Source organism: Phalaenopsis equestris, unplaced genomic scaffold, assembly GCF_001263595.1.
Source record: "Phalaenopsis equestris unplaced genomic scaffold, ASM126359v1 Scaffold000531, whole genome shotgun sequence".
Classification (NCBI taxonomy): domain Eukaryota; kingdom Viridiplantae; phylum Streptophyta; class Magnoliopsida; order Asparagales; family Orchidaceae; genus Phalaenopsis; species Phalaenopsis equestris.
This window is the reverse complement of record NW_018164971.1, coordinates 808,980-819,389: the sequence shown is the minus strand read 5'-3', so window position 1 is coordinate 819,389 and position 10,410 is coordinate 808,980. Positions and strand designations below refer to the sequence as shown.

General features: G+C 32.0%; 1 protein-coding gene across 2 annotated transcripts in view; it reads left to right on the top strand.

Annotated features, from left to right (window-relative positions):
* LOC110028802 (sialyltransferase-like protein 5) overlaps positions 1–9,982 on the top strand; it is an 18,468-nt gene extending 8,486 nt beyond the window's left edge. The window contains exons 3-12 of one of the 2 annotated variants that reach the window (XR_002294459.1): positions 4,098–4,184; positions 4,312–4,389; positions 4,459–4,550; positions 4,623–4,824; positions 5,603–5,693; positions 6,788–6,846; positions 7,053–7,201; positions 8,998–9,079; positions 9,158–9,641; positions 9,812–9,982. Coding sequence is in view for 1 of the 2 variants with exons in the window: in XM_020730798.1 (XP_020586457.1) it covers positions 4,098–4,184; positions 4,312–4,389; positions 4,459–4,550; positions 4,623–4,824; positions 5,603–5,693; positions 6,788–6,846; positions 7,053–7,201; positions 8,998–9,079; positions 9,158–9,535 (1,218 nt within the window). In the remaining variant the exon portion in view is untranslated. Of the gene's footprint in view, positions 1–4,097; positions 4,185–4,311; positions 4,390–4,458; positions 4,551–4,622; positions 4,825–5,602; positions 5,694–6,787; positions 6,847–7,052; positions 7,202–8,997; positions 9,080–9,157 lie in introns of both variants that reach the window. The other variant, XM_020730798.1, reaches the window with a different exon arrangement.
* Positions 9,983–10,410: the final 428 nt, after the last annotated feature.

The window sequence follows — 10,410 nt, the reverse complement described above, 5'->3', positions numbered from 1 at the left end:
TATATATATATATATTAACCAAACAAATTGAAAAGAAAAACTAAAACTGACCAAACAAAGTAAAAAAGAAAAGCTTAGATTTAATTCAAATAACGTGAACTAAAGATGCAAATCAAAAGGTGCTTTTCCTAGGGGAAGATATTCAACATAGGTGGGTAGGATATTTTTGATAAAAATTTCAATGGTTTTTTTTTAAATACGAGGGACCTTAATGATCTTAATATTGTTAATAATAATAATTTTTTTTTTCTTGTCGTCGCATTAGAGAAGGCTTTAAAGAAAGTCAGGGGTGAAAAATCAGTATGACCTAATATTATCCCAATTGAAGTGTGGAAATATTATAGAGATTTGAGTGTTTCTTGGCTTACTAAACTCTTTAATATTATTTTAAAAACTAAAAAGAGGTCCGAGAAGTGGAAGAAAAGTATTTTGGTGTCCATTTTTTAAAATAAAAAGAATGCACAAGAATGCAAATTATATAAGAATTAAGTTAATGTGTCATGCATCAAAATTATGGGAGAGAGTAATTGAACATAGGTTAAGAAAGACTTGATACAAATATTTCTCATAATCAATTTTGATTTATGTCTGTCAAGTCTACTATGGAAGCTATATATTTTTTGAAAGGTTTTATAGAGTAGTACGGAGAAAGTAAGGAGGATTTGCATATGATTTTTATTAATTTAGAAAATACTTACGATAAGGTTCTAAGAAAACTTCTTTGGAGAGTTCTAGAAAAGAAGTGTATTGATATCACTTAGATTCAAGTCATTAAAGATATGTATACTGTAGTTGTTACTTGTGTTCAAACCACAGGAGGATTGTTCAAGTATTTTTCTATTTCAGTTAGATTGCATCCAGGATCAGCTTTAAACTCATAACTTTTTCATTTGTTATGGATGTTCTCACCAGACATTTATAGAGGATTTACCTTGGTGTATATTTTTCACTGATGATATTTTTTTTGTGGATAAAACCAGAGAAAGAGTTTAGAAAACTTGAATTATCGAGGTCTGCATCAGAGTTTAAATACCTTCGTTTGAGTAGATCTAAAACTGAATACATGGACTGTAATGTTAGTAATATTAGACCTAGTGGCAGAGTTGTAATTATGGATGATCAAATAGTTCAAACGTGTGAATATTTTAGATATCTGGGGACTATTGTTCAAAGTGATGGTGATATAGATAGGGATGTTATTAGTAGAATTCGAGTTGGTTGGTTAAATTGAAGGAATGCATCGAGTCAGTACGCTCAGACTTAAAAGGAAAATTTTATCAGATGGTGGTGAGACCTGCAATTCTTTATGGCGTTGAATGATGACCTTTAAAAGAGAAGCATAAAAATTAGTTAAATATTGTTGAGATCAGAATGCTTTTGTGGATGAGTGACTTGACATTTAGAGACAAAATGTGAAACAAATGTATTTGTGAAAGGGTTGGTGTAGCTCTAGTGGCAAACAAGATTAGAGAGAGTCATCTTAGGTGGTTTGGTCACATTAAACGGCGACCACTTGATGATCCGGTTAGGAGTGTAGGTGTTTTAGATTCGACTTATATTAAAAAAGCTAGAGGTAGACCTAAAAAAACTCGGACATATTGTATTCAACATGATCTTAATTTATTAGAATTAAATGAAAATATGATACTCAATAGGACAAAATGGAGAAAAAAGTTTCATGTAGCCAACCTAACTTAGTGGGATGAAGTCTTGTTGTTGCTGTTAATCTTTTTTCTCTACAAGTCTTTGCACTTTTCAATATTTTGCTTACTTTGTGTCCCAATTTGGTATATAAAAATAATATCAATTTTGATCTGGCATGTTGACTATTAAAGACAGCAAACCTATGTAAAATGTTGGGATTTGAGGAAAAAAAAAGAGAAAAGGACAGAAAGACAGAGAAAAGGGCAGAAAGACTAAGAGAAAATTTCCTCAAGTTTATGGAAAATCCACATTATTTTAACAGTTGATTTCTGAAAGTCGGTTCTGCTAATTCATGGAACCACAAAGGATGAATTAAGCTAGCCAGTTGCATGAATTTTTATTCAATTAGCCTTGGGATTTTTTATACATAATAAACCTATTTAAAATAAGAAGTGGTGTAACGTAAAAAACTAATTTTTAATTTAGACAAATGCTAATTAAATTGGTCTTCATTCTTGAAAAAAAAAAAAGATGGAAAGTTAAATCATTTGCTTTGATAGAGTTAATTGTTCGACTTAATCCTGCCACCCCCTATAGTAAAAGATGTTTCCTTTGCATCTCTTCGCTTATTTATTTTCTTTTTATGATTTTTTTTCCTGAACATTACATAATTATCAATTGAATATAAGTGATGCAAAGCTTATGACTTTTCTAAGTTGAAGCTTCTCTTGCGTATTCTTGCAATTAATCTCTCTTTTTTTTTTTTACGTCTAAACATTTTTATTCACCTTTTTTTACTAGGTCTTGTAACTTGTTCCCATGATTCCTTATGTTGAATAAGTCCTATGAATTTTGTTCTTTTAATCCCATCGCTTTCTCCATCAAGTCTTGCTACTTGTATTCTTTTGTTCATAAAACTTTCTCACCCATGTCTTACAACTTATTATAGGTTCTAATATATTTCTTGTAGAAATTCTAATATGTTAGTTGCAAATGTTTAAGGAGATTTTCAATAGGCTTTATAACTATAAGTGGGGTTTAAGATGTCTACAAAATTATAATTATTGATTGAATATAATCTCTATTTTGTTGTACGATTTCTTATAATTCCAAGATTCAATTCTTTGACCCAGTGAGATATTTGAAGATTTTTTGAAGTGTCTATCTTCTAATATAAGTATAACGAATGAATTAACACTTTTTTCTTCTTTTGCGTTCTTTATTTTTTTGAAAGTGTGATTATGTTTTTGTCAAAATTAAAAAATTTGCCATCATATATGCTAATTTCAATCATTTGTTTGGTTTTTTTATTCTAAATTTCTAAAAGAAGGCTATTGATTTTTTTTTTGAAATGATTTCCATCTTTTTTTTTAATTTTTATTGATTTACTAAATAATTTTATAAGATAAATATTTTGTTTCCTATTAATCTTACTCGTCTGCTGCATGATTTTTCACATCTCATATATGATCTGAATTAAAAACACTTTGTTCAAAGATGCACCAGGGCTTTAAGTTGCATTACAATAAAATATTCAATTTAAATGAAATTAATTTAGCCATGATTTTAATAAATTTTAACATAATTATCATGAAATTAATAATATTATTCTTATATTCGATGGCAGAAATAATCCTAGAATATTTAAAGATTGTATAGATGACTTATAGGAATTCTGTAAATGTTATAATTTGTCTTCTTCCTAAAGACTTGAATTTGCCAAGCAAAAGTATTGAGTGTTAACTCAAATATTTTAGTCAATTCTTACTGTTAAAATAAATTTACTTAAGTTGATATGAAAAATTAACTTAAAGAACAAATTTAGTCTTCTTTTGATTGTGTAGATTAATTTCGTCATCAATTTATGAATGAAATTATCACTGTCATGCAAGTTCTATTTATTCCATTTAGCTTTGCAAGTTTCAAGTTTTGTCACGTCTACTCATTTCATTTTTTTATTTTCTGGACACATCTCAGACTGTCTATTCCTAAACCATCATTGAAGGCATTTTATTTTAGCTACAAAGGACATGATAAACGATTTGCAATGGGACTTTCAATATTTGGCTAGTTCATAATATTCAATTTATCCTTGTATGCATGCATCAAGAATGCTTATAAATAATAACAGCGTTGCTATGTAGCTTGTCAATTATTTCAAAATAATGATTCATGGAAAGTTAAGTTTTTTATGAAACCTATTTGCTTCGACATTATGAAACCAATTTGCTTCGACAATTAGGATATCGGCAACATTCTTACACTATAAAAGTTATGATTCTCTGAAATTTTCTATATCTCTATTTGAAAATAACCCATAAAATTTGTTTCTTTTATTATCATAGAGTGCAATCTTTACTGCCCATTTATTTTTTTATTACCCTGCATTATTTTTTTTTCAGGCATACTTTCAAATGAGGGTTGATATTTAACAACCATGGAATTTTGTCCAGGCAAACAGAGGACTTGGTCTTACTGCAGACATTATTGATCACTGCAGATTAGTCCTTAAATTTCCTGAGGGCACCAACAGTACCTGGGTCGAGCACTTCTCTTTATTTTCCTTTTGGATTAGGATATTTTTTTTAATTTTTCCCCCAATTTTTATGGGGTGATTTCTGAGAGCTCTATACTAATTTTGGTCTTATTCTTTGCATCTTTTTACAGTATAACGCACAGTTTAAAATTTTTGAGCCGTTGGAATACCGTTATGATGTCTGTGAAGCTATTCTACTGTGGGAACAGGTTAGATTTTATTTCTAAATATATGATTGATGCACTTAATAACATGTACTGAACTGTAGAAAATGGCAGTACCGTAATATGACTACCGTTTTGACGAGGGAATACCTGGATGTCCGACCAGATGGTTGGTTAGAGTATGCTGCAAAAAGGATTGCACAATTGTAATATACGAAACATGAATTTTTCCATTAGCTTCATGTGCCATAGCTTAAATACCACCATTTTTTTTTCAGGGGTGCAGAGAAATGCTACAATCGCTCTCTTTGTGAGGAGCACCTTAATTTGATTTTGCCTTTGAAGCCCCCTTTTCATCCACGACAATTCAGAACGTGTGCTGTTGTTGGGAATTCAGGGGATCTCTTGAAGACAGAATTTGGGCAAGAAATTGATGAACATGATGCAGTTTTTAGAGACAACGAAGCTCCGGTTAATGAGGTAATTCAATATTTATTTCTTTTTTTACAAAAAAGAAAGCTAAAGCATGCTTTGGCCGAAATGGACTGAAATTATACTCACTTTTACAAGGAGTGCTTCTTTAATACACACGTTTGGCAAAGAAAAGGAAATTCTAGCAATAATGCTGTTATGCAAAAGTTGATTTAGTGGCTGAAGGCATTCCCTCCAGTTCCCAAACTACTCTTTTGATGCTTGTAAGCTAATTGTTTTGGTCATTTGGGTTTATTTGCCAGTTTACCCCATATTTACTAGCTATATGGCCAGGTTCTATTCAGTCTAAGTTAACAAATATCTTTAATCTGGATATTCTATTCAGAAGGGATGATACGGACTGAGAGTGGATGAGAAAGTTAATGAATGAATTACACTTATATGAGTAGTTGGTAATTTTGCAATCCACTTATAAAAAATATGTTTTTTGTATGATTTTGGAAGTCCTACAGATTTTTTTTTTTTTTTTTTTTTTTTTTTTTTTTTTTTTTTTTTTTTTTTTGTCATATATGGTGGTACATTGAAGTAAATCAGGACATATAGGCATGGTTTTTGAGTTAGCTTAACGATCCTTCTGAGTGGATAAGGAATAAAATAAGAAATGTATGAATGAATTACTTTTGATTAATCAGGTAGCTGATAATCTTACAATTCCCCTATGAATAATATCTATCAAGTATACCCCAAGTGCATTAATATCTATAATGTATGTTGTCCAATAAGCATGTTTTCCGCTACTAATCTTCCTCATCATGCCTCTTTGCAGAAATACGCCAAACATGTTGGCCTGAAAAGGGACTTTCGTCTTGTAGTGAGAGGAGCTGCTCGAAACATGGCTGCCATTTTGAATGGATCATGTACGTTTAAAGATTAATATGCTAATCAAAGCTTTTTTTTCCGAAAGAAAAAAAAAGTTTACTGTGTTGTCGCAACTTATTTAACATGATTACATTCTTCAAGCTGAGGTGGATTGTAGGTTTTTTGTTGAAAGTATTAGATATTAATTCTTGAAGAAATGCTGATCTTCAGTAAATTTTATTTTTTGATGGTGATTGTTTGTAGAGGGCCCTACGATAGTGTTAGCAATGAGATGGAAACTAAATTGGTATTTACTATTGATTGAAGGACATTTGTGAAATGTTAACTAGAATTAATTTGTGTAATGTCCAACTACTGTAGTTTAAGTTTGAGGTGAGTTCTGTTGATATCTTCATTTTTGTGTTTGCTAAATTCACCTTCCATTTTAAATTTGCATCTCAGCTCTCTTGGGATATTTTTAGATTGAAATCATTTAAGCAGAGGATTCAATGGTGATTTGTTTTTTTAGCAAATAAGACGAATGGTATTTTTACGAAGGATTGAGTCAGAATATGTTGTTTGGGCTCAATTTTTGTTGGAGTTGAATTTAAGCAATGCTGCAACACTCTTATTGTGATTTTGTTTAAATCATGCGGAGGATTGTCTGATTTGTTTTCTAGCAAATAAAATAAATGGAATTGTTACCAGTTTCGAGTCGGAATATTCTTGTTATTAGGGCCCAATTTTAATAGAAGTTGAATATCAGAAAGCTTCAATGCTCTTATTGTGTTTAGTTATAAATCTTATGAACTGGTTTGTTCATTCAGAAAATTCTAAAACAGTAACAGACTCTGCCGGGCTCTTCTGTGGCCACTTTATTGGCTCTGTTAAAATTTAGCAAAGTCCTGTTAGATGAAATGCCGTTCACCTTATTAATCAAATTTTTTATCTGCTCTCTGATAATTATAATATGTTAACCATTCATTCATCATCTTCAACATTCAACTTAGGAAATGATAAGTCTTTTTTCTATCAGACGACCTTTCACATAGAAATAATTCAAACTATCATCTTTTAGAATTAGTAGTCCTGTCATTCTCAACCTTGAAGCGACCAAATTTTCATATAATAAATATTTATATATTTCTTGCAGCTGATGAGGTGCTAATAATTAAAAGTGTGACGCATAGAGATTTCAACGCTATGATAGAGGTGACATTCTAAGCAGAGTTTTCTTTATCATTTATATTCGTGCTGTTGATAATACTCTTCTAATATACATCTTGCTCGATACATTCTCTCACCGCTGCTGAAACTTTATAAATATTTAATGGTCACAGAAGATGCAAGGGGGTATGATTTAGTTATGGATATGTCTGTTCTATAGTTGGTAAATTAACTCTTGTTTTATAATGCAGAGTCTTCCTAATCCAGTTTATCTTTTCCAAGGAATAGTGCTTCGAAGGGGTGCCAAAGGAACTGGAATGAAGTCTATAGAATTAGCACTATCCTTGTGTGATATAGTGGACATATATGGCTTCACTGTGGACCCCGGTTATACAGAGTGGTTAGTTAATAATTGGGGCATTTACATACATACCACTTAATTCCTATGTATTTATATATTTTAACAACTAAATTTTGCATTTTTGCATTTATACCACCAAAAATTTTCATATCACATCAAAAATACCTCCATTTTAACTTCTAGAAAGTGCAGACACCTTTTCATGCATGGGTAAGGTGGTATATATATATATGTTAAAATTGAAGTTAGGTGTTAGATATGTAAATACATAGGAATTGAGTAGCATGTATGTAAATATTCCTTGATAATTTTTAAAATCTGTATCCTATGATTCTTCGATTTTTTAATCCTTTTACATGTGACATCTCGTTGATTGCTAAATAGTATGGGTGATAACAAGTGGGAAAGCATAGTGATGGAAGAATTTGGTTGGGCAAAAGAGCTGAAGATGGGAATGGGATTGAAGAGATTAGTTGATTGAATAGCTCAAAAGCAAGGAGGCAAAAGATGGGGAGTAAGCTAGCATAAGAGAACCTTGGATGGAAGAATAAATACCCTTTTAGAAGTACGAAAAAAAAAATCTTTCTTTATTTCATCTTCAATTTACCCAATTATAATACTCTGGGGGCCATTTAAGGAAACAGGATTCTTTAAAATTGACAAAATTTCCTGAATTTCAAGCGACATTCATAATTAATCTAAAGCCAACTATAAGTACGTTAAATAAGCTTAAAAATATAGAGTATGAATAAGAATTGGGAGACTATAAAATAAAAAAATATATATTTTTTCATCAATTCTCAACCATATGGAAGTTTTTCATGCATACTGCTAGACTCACCTGATTCAGCTGAAGGACTGATTACTTAATATGATATTTTGTCTCAAGCTAGAGGTTCGGGTTAGAAAGTTTGCTTGAATACCAAAGTGATAAAGAGAAAGTCAATAGAATAATATGAGGGAAGAATCATTGAGCTAAAGAAAACAAGGGTATTGAGGAGATTAGATGGCTTTATTTTTTAAGTGGAAGGGTGAGAGGAGATAGAAAGGAAGCATGAGATAATCTCTAGATGAGAGAATCAATCCTTAGAGAGCATGCCAAAAGAAGATTATATTTACTTCAACTGACATAACTACAAAATTTTGTGTTATATTTATAGTAATAGGACTTTTACTAAAAATAAAAAAGCCAATCTTAAACAAATGTAAAAGTGACAATATGTCTAAATATCAAATGAAATTTAAACATAGACTCATGACTAAGGGCTGAGGTAGAATTGCCGTGCATCAATTAACCCTTCAATTTACCAGGCTATTATACATTTTTGCATGTGAACAAATTGGAGATTCATTTTCTTTGTTCTTCCATGTCGGCGGTAAAACCAGAAAAATTTGCTAAATGTTAATTATTAGAAGTTTAGGTCAAACGACTCGCATAACTTGAAGTGCTTTGTAGGAATTAATTTTATGAATGCTAAAAAATGATATGATATGAAAAAGCCAATCTCAAACAAATGTAAAAGTGACAATATGTCTAAATATCAAATGAAATTTAAGCATAGACTCAGGGCTGAGGTAGAATTGCCATGCATCAGTTCACCCTTCTTTTAACTATGCTATTATACATTTTTGCATATGATCACATTGGAGATTCGTTTCCTTTATTCTTCCATATCGGTGTAAAACCAGAAAAATTTGCTGAATGTTAATTATTAAAAGTTTAGATCAAACGATTCACTTAACTAGAAGTGCTTCATAGGAATTAATTGTATGAATGCTAAAAATGATATGATATGATATGATATGATGATAAAATGAGCATTTCATGTTGGCAGGACGCGCTACTTCTCATCTCCAAGAAAAGGGCATAATCCATTGCAGGGAAGGGCCTATTATCAGCTGCTGGAATGCCTTGGTGTAATCATACCTGCTGTTACGGCTCTACCTTCTTCTCTTAAACCCTCTACTATAACTCAAGCCTCCTAATTTCTGCAGGTTATAAGGATCCATTCCCCCATGAGAGCCCATAGGACTCAAAATTGGTCTGATTTGCCAACCAAGGAGAACATAAGGCTCGCTCATGGAGTCGCTCTTCGCTTGAAGAAGCTGCAGGCTGGTCAGCCCCTGGATCTCGGACCTTTCACAAACTGCAAAGTTTGGGGCACTGTAAGCAGAAATAGCGCCGGTTTTGTTTCAGGATCTCCCCGTATGAGCGATACGAGGAAGAACTCAAATTACAGCAAATGGGAGATTCTGCCATTTGAGAGCCTAAGAAGGGAGGCTCAGGAACATTACTTCCAAATGGACGGTGTATCTCTTTACAAGATGGACGGCAACAAATTGGATGATCTCGTCTGCATAAAGCATGAATGATTTTAGATTGAGAGCCGTTTCGCTAATGGTTAGCGAATCAGTGATTCATAAATGGCTGCTGCTGATTTTGTGAATTGGCGCCTTTATTCTCCATCACTAACGCCAGGTGCATCTTCATATTCTTTGCACTTATGATGATTTGTTTGTATTTACTCCACTTGGTCTCTTGAAGATTTGATTTTGTAAGCTTCTATTGCTCGGTTTTTATTTCTGATTTTGTCTGCTTTCACGACATAACAAATGGGGGGGTACCCGTTCCTGTTTATTGTATGATAGGAGTCTTGTGGCTCACAACATAGCGCCAAAACACCCAGCTGGCCTGCCCTGCAAACTGGCTCCTACCTTTTGTCTTGAGCAATGCAATATAAATTTTGATTAATTATCTTTATGTTGCACTTTATTTCAAGTACATGACCAAGAGTAAAATCTATTCTATTTTGGGCATCATTGTTGTTTCCAGCCCAAGGGCACTTAGCCGCTAGCTTGACCGCACATGTGTATATATATCAGCTTTTTGAGATGCCATTTGTCCTTAAAACATAATGTGAGAAGAATTCAATTTCTTAAAATAAAATAATATTGCAGTTTAGTAAACTTAAATGCAAAGTTATTAATCTAATGAACCGAAGCTATTATGGAAGTGGTCTGTTATTAAATTTCAAAATCAAAGTTTCTAAAGTTGACCATTGGAAAATCAAATTGTAAAACTAGCCAGTACTTCTCATGACCCTTTTCCACAGCACATAACTGCTCCATGGAGTTTTTAATACTCCATGAAATCCACCTCAGCCACCTATAATGTTACATGCCTATAAAATATTTGTCCTTTATTTCATTTTGATTATTTATTTCTGCTTTTTCAGTCCATTACTTGG